General features: G+C 39.8%; 2 protein-coding genes and 1 long non-coding RNA gene across 12 annotated transcripts; 2 read left to right on the forward strand and 1 right to left on the reverse strand.

The window, feature by feature from the left end:
• Positions 1-1,920: 1,920 nt before the first annotated feature.
• On the reverse strand, positions 1,921-16,140 carry strat (RAB interacting factor STRAT). 8 transcript variants are annotated; one of them, XM_086970366.1, is made up of 7 exons: positions 15,760-16,136; positions 13,918-14,053; positions 13,467-13,523; positions 10,021-10,164; positions 9,769-9,871; positions 9,241-9,450; positions 6,360-6,910 (listed from the first exon to the last, which is right to left on the reverse strand). In XM_086970366.1, the coding sequence occupies exons 1-4, from the start codon at positions 15,792-15,794 to the stop codon at positions 10,147-10,149; spliced, it is 246 nt and encodes an 81-aa protein (XP_086826492.1). In that variant the 5' UTR covers positions 15,795-16,136; the 3' UTR covers positions 6,360-6,910; positions 9,241-9,450; positions 9,769-9,871; positions 10,021-10,146. The 8 variants fall into 8 exon arrangements, with proteins under 8 accessions (XP_086826494.1, XP_086826497.1, XP_086826495.1 ...); XM_086970367.1 differs by lacking the exons at positions 6,360-6,910; positions 9,241-9,450 and having other exon boundaries at positions 9,795-9,928; positions 15,760-16,137; XM_086970368.1 differs by lacking the exons at positions 10,021-10,164; positions 13,467-13,523; positions 13,918-14,053; positions 15,760-16,136 and adding an exon at positions 1,921-2,222 and having other exon boundaries at positions 6,640-6,910; positions 9,769-9,870.
• Positions 2,627-6,506, forward strand: LOC111265159 (uncharacterized). 3 transcript variants are annotated; one of them, XR_015312962.1, is made up of 3 exons: positions 3,318-3,640; positions 3,862-5,268; positions 5,693-6,365. It is a non-coding gene; the product is annotated as an uncharacterized LOC111265159 (long non-coding RNA). The 3 variants fall into 3 exon arrangements; XR_015312963.1 differs by adding an exon at positions 6,388-6,506 and having other exon boundaries at positions 3,492-3,640; positions 3,862-5,897; XR_002683312.1 differs by lacking the exon at positions 5,693-6,365 and having other exon boundaries at positions 2,627-3,640; positions 3,862-5,149.
• Positions 6,917-9,362, forward strand: LOC111265155 (FH2 domain-containing protein 1). Its single transcript, XM_022841581.1, has 4 exons — positions 6,917-7,234; positions 7,428-7,552; positions 7,951-8,115; positions 8,595-9,362. The coding sequence occupies exons 1-4, from the start codon at positions 6,949-6,951 to the stop codon at positions 8,940-8,942; spliced, it is 924 nt and encodes a 307-aa protein (XP_022697316.1). The 5' UTR covers positions 6,917-6,948; the 3' UTR covers positions 8,943-9,362.
• Positions 16,141-16,307: the final 167 nt, after the last annotated feature.

Genomic DNA, 16,307 nt, shown 5'->3' on the forward strand with positions numbered 1-16,307 from the left:
AACGTAAACGATACTTTCAATAGACGATGATGGCGTGTTAAGACCTATATATAAGAGATATGTTATATTAAAAACTGAAATTTACATGGCTTTTCGTTGTTATAAAAACTGAATGAACTTGATCTTCGATGGTTGGCTTAACCTAGTTCAAATCAAATGTTTCAAATTTGTGTGACAAATAGTTTGTTTCAGTAGTAGCACGGTCAAAACTAAAACTAGCCGGTTTTTGAACAATCTTCTACAGAAACAGTCGGTCAAAATTTCAAATTTGTAGGTGTATGTCATATTTGGCTAATGATGTAAAGCATCTTCTTATGTTTCTTATATCAAAGGCAAAATCGGTCTTTCTTATATTGCAAAGATGTATCGGCCTAAAGAAGTGGAGAAGGTGTCGTCCACGCACCCAGTAGACATAGGCACCTTTAATGCGTCGAGCAAACCCACATTATATATATATATGGTCTAATTTGGATGATGGTTTTCGCGGTTGAAGATAACCTTAACGCCTATTACATTGACGAATGGCGTTTAAATAGCAATAGAAATTTGTTCAAGGAAAAAGGAAATTTGGACAGAAACTCCATACACTTTGTCTAGTGGAGTCACCATACTTCGGAACTGAAATCTGTGATGCACTAGCCTTGTGTAGGATAATACGTAAGGGTCCGCTAGTGCCACACAAAAATTATCCATATGTTTTTTAGGGTACAAGTGTACGTGATAGGAACAAATAACAAACAACAATGGCAGTCAATTTATTTGAATTTTTCTCTCTTTACTTCCGCTCAATTATTTTTATACTACCATATATGCCATCTCACGGTGCTGTTGATTAAATTTAGCCTAAAAACAGCCAAAACATGATGCATTGCCTATAGATCGGGCTTGAATTTTTTCGGTTAACAAAAACAAAACATCGGCTACTGTCGCGGCATATTGATTAGTGCATTGTTTTTAATCAAAGCTTCGATCATTTATGAGAAGTTGAAGCTTTTTTGAAACTTTTGAGTTCAGTGATCCTTATTCTAGTGCGCACAAACATACACACAAGCCTAGAGATGCACGTACATACACACGTATTTTTCAATGTCATTTTAGCGCACTTATTTTCTAGTGAATAGGTAGTTCGAAACCCACTATGAGAACCACGAAGGCGCACATCTTCACAGAGCTTAGAACTGGCCTTTGTCTAATCGTGACTGGCCGAGTCTAGTCTTCTCATATGTATATATTCTTGTACAGGGAATGCGCTTAGGTGAGTATGCCACGTTTCCTTCAGAAGCGAGAATGAACGTTACCACATTTTTAAAAGTAGCGCCACCTTCAAATTGAGAAGGATCTGATTTTTTTGTGTTTTGAAACATAGCTAATAGCCAGCGTCGTGAACAAACGCTCAGACTGCAGCCATTAAAAGTATAGCAATCAAATGTATCAATAGCTCATATAATAACTGATGTCTACGAGAACAGAAGCGAGGGAAGCCTTGCGCCACCCTTCATAAAGGTCGTGGTATGGTACACGCTTGTCACATGCGTCGTGCGTCAGTTGAGTCGAAGCTAAACCTCTCTTTATTTACATTAACAACTCAGCACATATCGGCTTACGACCCCTTCCGTGACTGGGCTAAATTTATTTGCATTGATCAGTTGGCCGTACACGTTTGGGTAGGATAGAAGATCCATCTAGCCGCACACATCTATAATAAGATTTGCGTAGGTCTAATGCAATAGGCTAAATCCTGTTTACTGACCCATATATATCTGTAGACTTAAACCTCAAAATATACAAAGGACAACCATGTGCAAAGGCTAAATAAATTAACTTACTTAAGAAACATCAAGACGACAGTTAGCTATAGCGACGACACTATTAAGTGGCATTTGCGAACCGTTTTATAGTACTGACCGAAAAATGCAATAATTTTATTAAAGGATACATAACGTTTTTATTTAACGGGACCTGGTCGAAACAGCTAATGCTAGTTTTCTTTTCTAATGTGCAGTTCTTGCTAAACTTTTCTTAGAAAGCGGCGTGATCCGGGTGGCTGATATACATCGCTCTCAATGCATTACCATGGTAACCATGACGACACGGTTATTGCTGGTTCGAAGTTTAACGTTGGCAAATCTATGCGTTAGATTTGTCGAAGAAACTGCAGCTAGGTCCAGCAAGACCCTGCCCAACTACACGTTCTGCCGTGTGGCCGATTCCCTTAAGTAATACTGAAAACGAGGACATGGTACGAATAGCCAAAAGCGTTAAAAAAGACGATAGTGTTTCAAGGTCGGGTTAATTAACAGACTAAGTCTGCTGTATAATTTTACTATTTTTATATTGATTCAACATAATGAGCAGTTCTTCGTCGATAGGTGTACGCTTTTGTTGCGGTCGGAAAATCTCGGTTAAGAACAGGTAATAATACAAAGATTGCTTGCATATAGGAACATTCACATTGTGTTATACCCAGGAAAATGTAAAATTAATTACCATACAAACTAGCCTAGTTTACGTAATGTATAATTATGAAAAAAAGGCTATCTTTAAAAGCAATCGCACATCTTATCATGATAAATTGTAAGCAATTGGGTTGAACTTTTAAAAAATGGCACTGTTGAATTTAACTTACATCATCATAGTAGTCCAGGAGAGTCGTTTGTTTAAATAGCCGGAGTTCGTCTGACCATCTCTAGATAACTATACTATTCACAAGAGTAGGTCTGGATAATATACGTTCCTCAATGAAATTAACACTAAGACTGAACAAATCGTTCCTCATCCGTAGCAAATCATTAGTATGTAATGCAATTAATTGAGATTGGTTAAGTTATTGTAAGTGAGGTAGTTGGTTATGAGGGACAGTTATATAATATTTAGAAGAGGCAAAATTTTCATTTACAATTAATTAGAGTTAAACGACATAAATGCCTGGGCATGTAGCTGCCATTGGCATGAATTTTGAAATAGTATGCGTTAGCGCTGAACAGTACAAAACCCTATCGTGCGTATCAGCAAGGTAGCATTTGCGCTACCTCTTAAAGCTTTCCGAAAATAGACAAGTAGCTCTTGCAAACAGAAAGTGGTTCGGGGCTGATTTAATAAAGACTGTCCGATGAGTCCGAATGACTTTAACACTATATACTTTCTGTCATCGACGGCGGTTGACGGAACAACATGGAAAACAACCCCTGGCAACAGTCCGTCTTTCGGGTGGATATTCCCAAAAGGACCTGATTGACTTAGGACTGATGTGACTTCAAGGGAGTGCCGTCCAAACGGAGAAATGTGGTTAAAGTAGACGCAAAGGCGCAAAAAACAACACACAGTGCTGGTCTTTTTGTTTCTAATGACATGTCTTAGATATAGAGCCCCGCTTCGTAGGGGGTGACACGAATCTTAAAAGGGTTCGCGCCACCCACGAACACAATTCGGACGCCTGCATCAATGGCGGGACGTCTGCTAGCCCCAGACCGGTACTATATAAGGCCTGGCGCGAATCACAACGCCACCCGAGTTGCTTCGCAGCCTCAGAGCCTACAGCTTCATCTCCTTCTTTTTCACGATGCGTATACGCGTTGCCTTTCTCGCTTTATGCGTGCTTCTCGCCGCTGCAGCTTACATGCCGCTAGCTTCTGCACAGAGGGTAAGTTGGAAACAGGTGTTAAAGGAGTAAATTAAATCACCGAAAACATATGGTGTAGCTACTTGGTTTCACTTTCTTCATATGTTAAAAAATGGCTTCTTCATGTTTCGAAAGCTCTACGTCTCATGCTCGATTTGCTTCCAGTGTTTCTTCTGCAAATCGACGCGTGGACCGATGGCATTTTCCCTGACTGACTGATCGCTCTTCTGTTTTTCATCTAGGCAACGGAGGTAGCCCGATTGTTCTTGGTACCGAATGGAAACCTCCCCGCCGGCGCAGGGCTGCTCCGCAGTGATTATTCGTCCGTCGGATCGGTGGTCCACGGTGGCAAAAGAGGGGGCCTCGACTCCCTCAGCGGAATGGCCTTCGGGCGTCGGAGGTAAAAAGCTTGCTTGATTTGCACCGCAACCATCTAATCTGCTTGCGTCGCCATTGCAATCCCGGTACAGCGTCTGAACAGAGCGCGTAAAGCAGCGCATCTTTTTGCACTACTCTCACCTTTAGGAACCGCCATGATTTATTTCTAGTAACGATGTCCACCGAAAGAAATGCCACTGTAGATGCTGCTTAAGCTGAACCGCGAAAGAAATAACATCTTTCATCTCGCCGGTTCCTATTAGCCTTCAGCAGATTACGCGGTATCTGATTTAAGCATCAATTTCTACCACTGTTTTTACAAACTTATACAAATATTTCGCAGTAGAACGAGTACCGAATACGAACTGGCAGACAGCGGTAAATAAAGATGCCCACTGCTTATATAACAGTTACTCCCATTGGTAATGATGACATTAGGCCGTCCGTAGATTTGGACGGAGCGGCTCTATCGCCTCGAAAATTAATAAGTTCAACGTCGAGATAGACGTTGGCGGCTTTTTTTTCGTTAGCTCCCACTGGTTTATGTCGAATGTGGCTTGTGTATTATGAAAATCTAAGCTACGGATAGACTTGCTAGAAAGAAAAGGTACAACGCTTCGGATAGCCAGCGCTGAGGTTGTGGCAAGCTCTGCAGGATTAGAACAGGTAGGCGACCCGGCTAACCTCGTTGGCAATTCAAACGAACCCCCGAGCTAACTGTGTGTGGTAATATGTAGAGCTAAAATGCATCGTTGAGAACGCCGATACTATCTACGACAAACGACGTGCTAATCAAACTCCTAGTAAGAACTATCAAAACGCAATGAAGCTCATCAGGACGTAAAAAAACGTGTGATTGCTAGATTTTTTTGGTGAGCAGGCGAACTTGCCGTGCGCAATGTATTTACTGTCTTACTAAACTCGAACGACTTGCAACCCAGTTTCTGCCCGGACCGCGGAAGAGGATCACAATATCGATTCGTTAAAACTCAAGGAAAATTAAAAAAGGATATATACTTCAAATAGCAACAACAGATGAAGGGTGAAGTATTCAGCGCCGACGAACACCTACACGATTACGCGTAGACAGAATCGTTACTGTGTAACATTAAGAGACAAACTAAATAAACTTTATGCATTGGAAAACAGCAACGTGCTACCATTTTCTTAGACAGATAAATCTCCGAGGCTGTCGATCATTTGAGTGGCTATCTGTTACATTCATTCCGGTATCTTCTGCCGTACGTTGAACGTTCCCGTGCGTTGTTACGGTAGGTTAAAAACTCTTTGTTAAAAAAAGGTTAAAAACTTGAATCAGTTGTACTTGTAGCCGCCATTAGAATTTTAGGTACACTTTGGTTTTCTAGTCGGGACTGAATCCGCTAGATTTTTCAATGGCGATAATGTGAGTATGGGCTGTGCAATGATATTTTTAACAGTAGTGCTTTAATCATGCGATGGATCTTTTCCATCCTACACGTTCAAAAGGGAATACTTATGGGCTGAGTGTAATGATTATGATATTCAAGTGTGACCCCCTTTAACGCTCTTCCACGTCGTCTTAAGCAGTGATTGAGGTAGGTTACCATAATGTCCGAGCATAGGGTGTTATGTAAGAATTAAAATACATACTGGATGGTCTATACAGTATGGTGAGGTTATTCTAGAAGTCTAAACGGCAGTCTGTAATTTCAGCTAGCTGGCGTACGATTAGGGCAACGGCGACGCAAAAAAGAAATCCCACGTAAAAAAAACTGCACGAAATTATGCCAAAACACGTCCAAACAACGAAGCTGTATTTACTGGTGGCCGGCTTCAATATTAGGAGTAATCTTAGCTATCAAGACTAAAGCATTAGTTATATCTTGCGGGACTTGAAGGCAAGAAACTTGTAAAGGAGGTAAACGACGTGTTCTAGGTCGAGGGTGGCTAAAACAAATATTATTTAGAGCATGATTCTTGTATTGGACTAAGTTTCACTTGTCTTGGTTGAATCATTATGTGAGACAAGTTAGCGTGCCGTGCGTTCTGTAGTATATAGATGTAATGCTTTTGAAAATATCAACCGTTAGTTCGCAGATGGCCTACTGCATTCCAGGTCAACAACGAGCTCGTCATAAATGTTCGTGCGTATTATAAAATGCGTTTGAAATCACAAACTGTCTATCTTCAGCAGAATGAAAAGATGACGAGAAAAGTTCTGTTAGTTCGTATTGAGGGCACTACTATTGCATTTTACTTCACAGCTGAAAATGCGCTTTGTAAGAATCGAAGGTAGTCTAGTCGCAGCGCTATACATCTACGAGCCTTGTGCAACAAGCCTGCTTTGTCTTATAAAGTGTATTAATAAATATCGTAAAACTTAGTCGAGACATATGTTTTTATTTCAGTTTCATTTATTTCGAGGAAATGATTAATGTCAAACACAGCATGCGATGGTGATAACGAGTATGTCTGGAATATGTGGCGGAGGCGATGACCAGTTGCATTCAGTTTTCTTGGAAATTTGCGAAGACCTTGATCTTATACTCCGCTGGTTGGGGCCGCTAGTTCCCATTGGCTCGCATCCCATGACGACAACTGTGTTTTGTGCGCCAATTGCTAATTCTCTGCCCGTCACACCGGCGGGAAACACGAATTACCTCATCAGCGGTCCCCAGCGGTGGATTATTTTGCCGATTTCCAGCAACGCAGCGATACGAGGGAACTCTACAGAGGCAGAGGTCCGCGCTGTCCAATCGATACCGGAAGTCGAGGCAGGCTTGCCAACTACAACATCAACTCCACCAACGGCAGCAAGATCGGAAGTTGTAGCTGGGAATAATGAGAGTGTGTTCATATTCGAAGACGTGCGCACCATGTCGCGGCATCGAGAAGCCACCCGCAGCGTCAGTGACAATCCAAGTGAGGGAACTGCAATTTCCAAACCCAACAAGCAACATACGCTTAATATGACTAGAAGCGCATTGCCTACTTCTGACTCGGCTGTGTCACCGGCTCTTGAGATAGTTAAATGTCGGTCTCCTTCAACACTTGCATTGTCGCAATCTTTGCCGCAATCGCTAGTGCCTCCACCGCCACCGCCTCCGCCTCCGCCTCCGCCACCCCCACCGCCGCCCCCACCGCCCCTACCACCGCCTTCTCCACTTCATAGCAAGCTAAAAGGACTTCAGTGTTCGGCTATAAAAAAAAGGACAATTAAATGGGAGAAGTTGCCTCTGAGTTTCGTAGCAAAAGGTACAAAATCGCATAAAAATAAAAAAATACATTGTAGAGCCAAGTTCTTTACGCGATTAACTATTTGAATAGTATTGTTTTTGTGATTAACTGTGAACAGTCATGACGAGTGCGGTAAATGTATAATAATTGTTTTAAAAGAAAGTTGCTAGTTGACTAGACTTAAGGCCCACGGATCTAATGTAATTTCTAGGAAAATCAAATGTGTGGACTGCCGCATGTGACAAAATAACGTTAGAAGATGATTTAAAGAAAAAGGTCGCCGATCAGTTTCGTCTGCCAGTTCTAAAGGAGCTACAGAACGAAAAATCAAAAGCCGTAAGTGCTGTACAATCTTACTTCTTGTACATGGTATGGATTGCTATCCTCCGTGAAGATCCTGAACTGTTTTAATCATAAACAACCAAGTGCAATTCTACATGTTTGCATCAACTAATAAGTACCATTTGTTTCAATGCTCCAGGAAGTCCTATAGATTTTGTGAGTTCTTTATTTTACTAGAGGAGCTGTGTATTATAAACTCTATACGAGCCGTTTGCGCTATTCGGAACTTCAATTGCCAAAATGGTTGCCGCAACTTCCTTCCTAATCTAACTAGTACCTTAGGATGTGGCTCTTTTGCTTTATAGCATGTACATTTCTACATACGAAAAGTTCACACTGTTGGAACTTTTAATATATAGTGCATGCATTTATATAGTGCTATTTTATTTCAGGAATCTCCTCTCAATATTCGGCGATCGTTGGCTATTGACGTTGCACTTCGGCGCTTGGGTATCACTCCAGAAGATGTTGTAGCCTGCTTAGCAGAGTTCAAGCTTGGATCACTTCGAGATGATGGCTTAGACATTCTCGATAAGGTTTTACCGAGTACCCAGGAGGTACGCTTTGTTAACAAGAGACCTTCTAATGGTGGCAACATTTTGCTAAGTTTCAGATTCATAAAATTAGACAGCTTCCATATAATACAATCTGATAATTAAAAAGATTATAAATTTATGCACTCAATGCGAATTTACTTCGTTGGTTATATTAGAGAGTGTTTTTTATTGCTCGACCCCGATTACTCGACTCTGGAAAATGTGCACATTTTCCATCCAATAAAGGGTACTTTTAACTTTGCAAGATTCGTTTTCTGCACTTATTAGTTACACAAATGTACGCGCCTATACTATAAGCAGATAGATACCTAACGAGAGGAGAAAAAAAAACACAACAAACTATGATAAAAGTTAGCTGTCTGAACGTGCGCATGTTTCACCCAACGAAAACGTCTGTTCGAACTGTGACTTCTCGATTACAAACGTTGGCCTGATGACATGATAAGAATTGTTGGCGTTACACCGTTGTTTTCTGACAGGTTGAGCACGTGACTGCGTGGGCACGCTTAAATAGAGACCAATGCTTATCCCCACCAGAACGACTGTGTCAGCTTCTTAGCTCTATTTCGAATCCGTCCGTACGTCTCGCCGCATTGCGACTTGCTCAGGAATGGCCGAGTCGACTAGAGGGTTTGGAGAAACCCCTCGTTGAATTCACAGCTGCGTGCAAAAACATTCTCAACAGCAAGAAGCTAACGAGTATTTTACATATCCTATTGATCTTCGGAAATCACATCAACGCTGTAAGTGACCTTGATCAAAATTGGTTCGTCATCACCCGTCCTTCAACAAACTTAAGATATAATACTGCACAAGCACCTTGTTAGCCTTAGTACCATTTGCCTATCTTAATGAAATGCTTTAGAAAAACAGATTTTTTTGAGGAAGTAGAATTCAAGTTAAATGCAAACGCTTCGATTCCCATGCCTGCTGTTCACTGTGAAAAGATCTGCGAACGTTTGCATGCAAACTCAACCGGCCTCCGAGTGTACTAGTTTTTTCTAATCTTTTACAGAGATAGCAATCTTACTTTCAATTAGACAAAAAAAATCGATTTTATTAAATTGATGGGCGAGGGTAACAACGGTTTGTACAGAAGCACTATGGTAAGGATCATGACCGTACCTGTAACTAAAGCTGTATCTTTATTAAAATGACATTAGGGTTCCATCGAGGGGGAAGCTGTCGGCTTTCGTTTGGGTAACATCACTCGTGCGTTGTCGACACGGACGACAGACGGAAGAAGGTCATTTCTTGAACTCGTTGTTAAGGAAATCGAAGAGCGACGCCCATACATTCTTCGTTTGGACGATGAGCTTCAAGGAGTGGAAGCCGCTGCTAGGATTGATGTTATCGCCATCGTAGACAATTTCAATAAGCTTAAATCAGACCTTTTGGAAACTGTAGACGTTCTAGAGCAAAAAGATCTCTCCCAGTTGAAGAATTATATGATGAAATTCATTCAGGTATGTGGTGTAAGCTGAAAAATACCATTTATAGGTGCCAGATGTGGCTGGGAGGTGACTATTTAGGAACTACGGCAGCCGGAAAGATGGATGTCTTTGAAAGTAGGCAATTCATGTACCTACTACCTAACTAAAGCTAATTGTCAACTATTAATGCTATATATTATGCCAAAATAACGGCACTTACACACTTTCTTCGTGTATTTGAAGACTGCGCAAGAAGATGTGATACGTGTTGAGGCTCACGCGCACTCTATGAATGAAGTTCTGCAGAAATTGTCAGTTTGGCTCTGTGAAGATTCCAACAATATCAGCGCTGTTGAATGCGTGCGCCAAATCGCTGATCTCTGCACGAACATAAAAAGGTCTCACAAGGTAATGTTTTTCTAAATGGATAAAACCACAACCACTAGGGAAAATTGCACTTTTCTAGGTATACCTGTATGTTGAAGCGAGACGTAGGGTGATGCGAAGCTGGTTTAATCCTGAATGCCTCGGTGCACGTTCTTCTTGAAAGGGAATTCAGTTATTGCTATGTTAACGTCGCTCGTGTTCTGGAGTGCTATCACGCCGTCATATACGCCTGTTGAAGAGAATACGGTGTTCTAACGACTGTTGCTGTTGTTGGGAAGAACGCCTCTGAATCAATTACGGTCAATTAGATCGTGCTCTCGGGGCAAAGGCTGAGAAAGCAATGTTTTGAGGGTGTGGACTTAGGAAGAATTGACCGGCACGCATTGTGTGTCGGTCAAGTAAACCCCATTCGTACTCAATAATTAAAAATGTTTGCGCAAAACTACTATTAATAGTATAGAGCACATCATTATTTGTCCTATGAAAGAATAATTAACACTGTTATATGTACACTGCTTTCTACCCTGAGGCATTCTGTAGGTCAACTGTTTCTCCATATATTATCATGTATTTAGACTTAAAAACAACGTCTTTCTCTTCGTCGAGTCATACCCCTACCGCGGCCTAAAATTTTGTATGATTAACTGAAGTTTACCGTTTTTATCGTTTTATTAAATAGTGTATCTTAGTTTTTTAGACATAAAAAACTAAGATATGTATGTCCTTTGAGCTTTCCTCTAATTTTAAACTTTGATTTCAAAATGAGTGGCTACGTTGAAAACAACTTTTACAAAATAATGTATTATATACAACTTTTTCTTAAGGAAAGTTTAGATAGGGAAGGTTCATTCAAATATGTTAGAGATTAGAACGTAAAATAAAACAATAGAAATTGTCATTTTTATATATAAACTACCAGCGACCTTTTATAGGTTTATAATTATATAGGATCTAATTAATTGAGTATATTTTAATTTTTTTAGGATATGAAGACAGCAGACACGGGAAAAGAAGTATCATCTTGAAAATATTTATGTAAATTGGAATGAAGCCCGCTTGTGTGATTGTTTTTGGTATATTCTGAACGTCATCAGCTTACAAGCTTACATTCCGTTCGATCACTTCAACAAGTAAGTGATCAAGCGAAATAAACAATAACAAATAACTAACTTCTAATCTTAACATACTTTAAAGTTTAATAACGTACCTATTAGTAAGTATACACATTCATTTCAACAAAAGTATAGCACTGTTCCCAGCTAATGCTTAGATTTTTACTTATAAGGATGTTTGCTCTAATTTACAACAAAACAGGTTGTATATTATAATATAAACAACCTGTCAGCGCCACTGGCGTGATGTCAATAATATTTATCTTCGGAATTAATTCAGCGGGGGCTATTTGTAGAACTGTTATAGCAAGAGAAGACAGTGTTTGTAATTGATATTCACTGAACTTGAATTCCGTGTGAAGAATCAAATGGATTCACAGTTATCTTCGAAAGGGGCAGAGAATTCGAAGCAATTATAAAAAATGGTATGAAATGGGAGTCGTGCGCAAAATTTGCATACAGTCTATCAGTGTCACCCCAAAAAAGTTAACACAAATTTGAAAAACGATTTTCCATATTCGATTGTTAAAGCTTTAATCTTCCCTGGAAAGCGCCATATGCAAAAATTAACATCGAACGTATGTATCAGTACCGTAGCCGTTTGAAGATAGCCATTGATAAAACCAAAAATTTAGGGTGGGGATCACTAGTGGTTACCCAGGCGGGCTCCTCACTCTTGGGCATCAATACCTTAGATATAGTATAAATACTATACACCTAACAGGTATTGGCTATTTTCATATTAGATGAAGTGGTATGTAAATCTTCAATTATGGCGCATATATGCGTAGTATTTGTCGTCTGACCGTGTAGAGAGAGGTCTCTCAAAAATGGATTAGAACAATAGGTAATATTAATCAATTGACGTATCTCTATAAGAAAAAAAAAACTCTAATCGATGGACGAATGGATTCATCAGATTAATCAATGAAGCTCAATACAAACTTTCTACGGTGTGCTTTTCAACAAAAAAAAATTGTACTCAGTTCTTCTACTGTATAATATGTAGAGCTTTTGGTTAAGCAATTTTCTTATTTCTAAAGCGAAGATCAGTGCAATGCATAAATAAGAAGCTTTTTTGTGGATATAATCCAATCGAACGCCACCACGTACGTCTACATCGAAGGTCCACTAAAGGCGCAATTATCAAAACTTTAAGCTTAGCTAAAACTAGCCAAACGCTTAAGCTATAACCGACCACTACGAAATGGTATAAAGCCTTGTAAACGTGAGGGGTACGCCCAATTTTCAATGAAGATCCTTGGCCAGCTGCTACCCAAACGCTCGCCTTGTCTCGCGATATATTTTCCAGTTTCTACATTACGAAGTACAATATCTGAATATATTCACATGGAAAAGCAATAGTAATGTTCCGTAGTAGCAGATGTAAGAATGTACATTTCATTAGTTGCTTAAGTAAAATTGCTAACACGCAAAAACGGTTTCACACATGTTGGTATTGTACACAAATTATACATAGCTCTTATAGTGTTTCCTATTGCAGGCGAAAATGCATGCATATAGTCCGTGATATTACTCATTTGCTATACATTCTCACTGTATGTATCTTCAGCTCTTACGTAGCTCCTTCCGCAAGAATTAGAAATGTTCCTTTGAAAGGTGAAAGATTTTGGATAATCCCACCACACATATAGTACTTACAGTTGACCGACTCTATGCAACATATAGTAATTGTTCCCAGCTATCATTTAACACGGCCTCAAATACCCTATGGATACCACACCAGGACTCTATAACGATCAAGGGGTTCCATGTATGCGGACCTTTTCTTCTTACTAACATATCATTACAGCTCACGCAAGTCTCCGACGGAATATATTGTTTTCCATGAATGTAAAAGCACTATATAGAAAACAATAGTGTTTTCTTTGAATCTGAGATGTCGCTCTGAAACGCGTATCTGAATTCGTACTGATACGGCACCTTTTTGTTTCTGTTCATCACACAGAGCTACGCATAGTGAATACGTGATCCAGGGTAAAGCGAATTCGTAACTAAGACAGCGAAGGGATGGAGCAATGGGAATAGGCTATTCTGGTTGAGTTCCGCGACTCATTCGCAGTAGTTTAATAGGTAAGTAAATATTGGAAAGTGGCAAAATTGTGATATTCTAATTATGTTTTTCCCTGAGAGATCCGGACTAATGCCGATTGTTATACATCGATAACTTTTTTTCACCCAATCCAGCTTCATTCAAATTATCACAATCGGAATAATGATAACAGTAGTAAATCACGGGTTTGTGCCGTCACTATAATAGTCTCGGTTGATTTACTACTTATCAGTTTGCATCTGGCTGATTTTTAACTCGAGCTAATGCTAAAAATGCTGTGTCAGATGGGGAATCAAATATTCCTAGGGGACCTCTTTCGCAATCGCAGCATGTCAAATAGCGCACCCCATTTTTAGCGGGTTTTGTCATTCCGATATTTTCAAACGTTAGGAGAGACGTCACCTGAAAAAAATGATCACCCGAATTTTCGCATTTATTCCTTTTTGTTTGATTTTTGTATCTGTTGAAGGCGATATCGTTCTGGTAAAATATTCTTGAATTATCGTTATAGTTTAGTAGGTCTCTAAAACAGCGAGTACCGTAGATTCAATTAACAGTTTAGTTTATTGATTATTACCTTACAGAAGGAGATGTAAGGTGATAATCAGTAAACGCTAAACCAAGAAATGGATGTACTTTGTTTCTTTGGGGCTGGGCATGCCGAGTTAGTGCCAGTGAAGTGAAGTGTTACTTTTGATCATCGTATAAAATTACGCTAATTAGCTAACCCTCAATGTTTCCTTAAAATATCTTTATTTTTTTCATTTCAATTCAGATTCATGAAAAAAAGGACTACCTTCCAAAATTCGTCGAGCGTCTCAAGCGCTTCCTCAACAGAATCAGGTCTCGGTAGCTGCATTTCCTTCTTCAGATAATCCCCCGTCTGTTCGCAGAGGATGCGCGAATTACAGTGTGAACACTGAACCTGAAATCTACTCATACAAGAAAAAAAAATATAAAATAAAAGAGTTAGAACAACTGTTGGCCTACCCCGTGCAAAGATAATCAAAGCAACGTATGTTTAACAAAAAGAGTTTCGTGTTATATCCACCTGTTGAGCATATAAGAAAATACGGATTTCATTAAGCTTCGAGTATAATTATTTTGAAAATGATTAGAAAAGACAATCAAGTATTTCGTGTTTACGGAATGAAAGCCTGTCAGGCAAACGGTCTGTAAGACCTTTAGCAAAATAATGATCACAAACACCTGCCGCCAGTCACCTACTCGGGGTCTTTGCAGATGTTAAATCACTAAGCAGTCTCGAAAATCATAGTAATAAATATTCATTATAAAGAACAAAACGTGCGTGTTTTTCGGATCGCAGTAGAACGACCTATTTAATAACGAAGTAAATGAACGATACGTTAATGGTGCTTGTGTTATTAAACTTCTTCCATGAAGAAACAGCTTAACAGTCTAATACTTCCTAGTAGCCACGACTTTTTGTCATCCAAATTTGATTACGGCCATTTATCTTCATAGTCATGCACATGTTACTGCTGCTATTTGCTATACGTTATTATAACGTAACCAGCTGAAGACGAGGCCATGGCAGCGAGCAAGATCGAAGGATGCAGAAAAGCCATAGATTTTTGAGGGAAAAGTGCAATTCGATCTTAGTCTGCAAATAACAATGCATCCCCTTTAACAGGAAAAAAAATTGTCCTGTTTAAACGAATACGACAAACAATGTGAAAATAGACTATGTGTAACATCCTTCGGGCCTAAACTAAACTCGTATAATTAACATTCAATAAATACTAAACACATGTAAACCGATATAGTTTGGAGCAATACTCGGCCCTTCTGGTGCAAAATTAATATGCAGTTGAATATAATGTCATCTAAAGGCCAGTTCATGCTTCGCGGAGGGGGTAGCGGATCGAATCAAGTACAAGTCACTCCCCTATAACATATGTACACAGGCCAGGCTGGAAAAATGAGGGCAGCAATGAATTGAACATGGCATGCAGACTCCCAGTCACTGGTGTTGATGAAATACCATCGAGTGTTAAGACTCAATTTGGTACAACCCAGATTTGTTGGATTTTATTAACTTATATCACCAATCCAGCTACACATATAATAATAACTGTGTAGACTACTTGCAAGCATGGGGTCTATTTTTATTGAACGCGTTACAATATCAACCGCTGTCAATTTTCTAATGAAATGTTTCATCTGTCGTCACTGTGTGTGTAGGTCATATCCTTTAACTTGGTAGTAAACAAAATATCGGTGATGTATGTTTACGAAATTATCTAATTCCCAACGTATTCTAGAATTCCGTTAATACCGATTCATTGTTTCCTATGTTCATGATCTACCTTTTTAATTAGCTAGTCTAAATAATCACACAATACTTATATGCATACACATATAGGCAAAAAACATAGGGCTAACATAGCAGTAACCCAGTTTTGTCAACACTCAACAACTACTCAGTAGCAACTATAGCTACGATTATTGTGACTCATACGACTTTTTTTTTTAGTTTGGTACCATTTAATGGCGAGAATCGTCATATATTTAAGTTGTCAGCTAAGGATCAAGTGTTCACCATTAGAGCGGTATGCAAAGTTTTCTACTTAATTAATCATGGAAATATAGTAAGTTAGCGCACGGTTCAACCTACTTGTTCTTGCCATTCTCCACGAATTCGGTCGACATGATAATATCGAGTAGAAGATACAGGTTTCACAATTTTAATCAACAGGTAACTAACACCTCAGTCCGACACCAGTCTACTTTCTAGCCGGTCAGTTCCGTGTTTCTAATAACTTTCTGTTGGGTATTCCCTATTCGAGGCGAAGAATAAGCAACTCAAAACAACAGTTGAGGCAAGCAGGTACCTTTGATGACGGTACTATTTCCATTAACTGCAATATACAATTATTTCTTTTTGCGTTTCTAAAACTAGTGAAATTTGTTTGCCTGCAGCCCGCCTGCCTGCCTGCCTGCCTGCCAGCCAGCCAGCCAGCCAGCCAGCCAGCCAGCAAGCCAGCCGGCCAGTTAGTCTTCTTTCTCTCACTCTGCCTGGCTGGACTGTGTGAGGGTGCCCACTTGGGTCGACCGCTCTCCCGTCAGTTGCTGCGCGGCGCCATCTTGAATGGGGCGTCTGCTAAATCCGATATTTTGGCCTCCTCACTTCTCTACTTTTTTTGTGCGAATGTGAAAATTTTA

This window comes from Varroa jacobsoni, unplaced genomic scaffold (assembly GCF_002532875.2).
Source record: "Varroa jacobsoni isolate VJ856 unplaced genomic scaffold, vjacob_1.0 scaffold_938, whole genome shotgun sequence".
NCBI classification, from domain to species: Eukaryota; Metazoa; Arthropoda; class Arachnida; order Mesostigmata; family Varroidae; genus Varroa; species Varroa jacobsoni.

Excerpts from the sequence above, each read along its gene's own strand:
- strat (XM_022841582.2), bottom strand. The coding sequence starts at position 15,794 with ATGTCGACCGAATTCGTGGAGAATGGCAAGAACAA. Across the intron at positions 14,054-15,759 it reads GTGGAGAATGGCAAGAACAA|ATTTCAGGTTCAGTGTTCAC; the intron begins GTAGGTTGAACC and ends TTGTATGAGTAG. Across the intron at positions 13,524-13,917 it reads CGCTCGACGAATTTTGGAAG|GTGACGTCTCTCCTAACGTT; the intron begins GTAGTCCTTTTT and ends CATTTTTTTCAG.
- LOC111265155 (XM_022841581.1), top strand. The coding sequence starts at position 6,949 with ATGACTAGAAGCGCATTGCCTACTTCTGACTCGGCTGTGTCACCGGCT. Across the intron at positions 7,235-7,427 it reads TCTGAGTTTCGTAGCAAAAG|GAAAATCAAATGTGTGGACT; the intron begins GTACAAAATCGC and ends TGTAATTTCTAG. Across the intron at positions 7,553-7,950 it reads AGAACGAAAAATCAAAAGCC|GAATCTCCTCTCAATATTCG; the intron begins GTAAGTGCTGTA and ends ATTTTATTTCAG.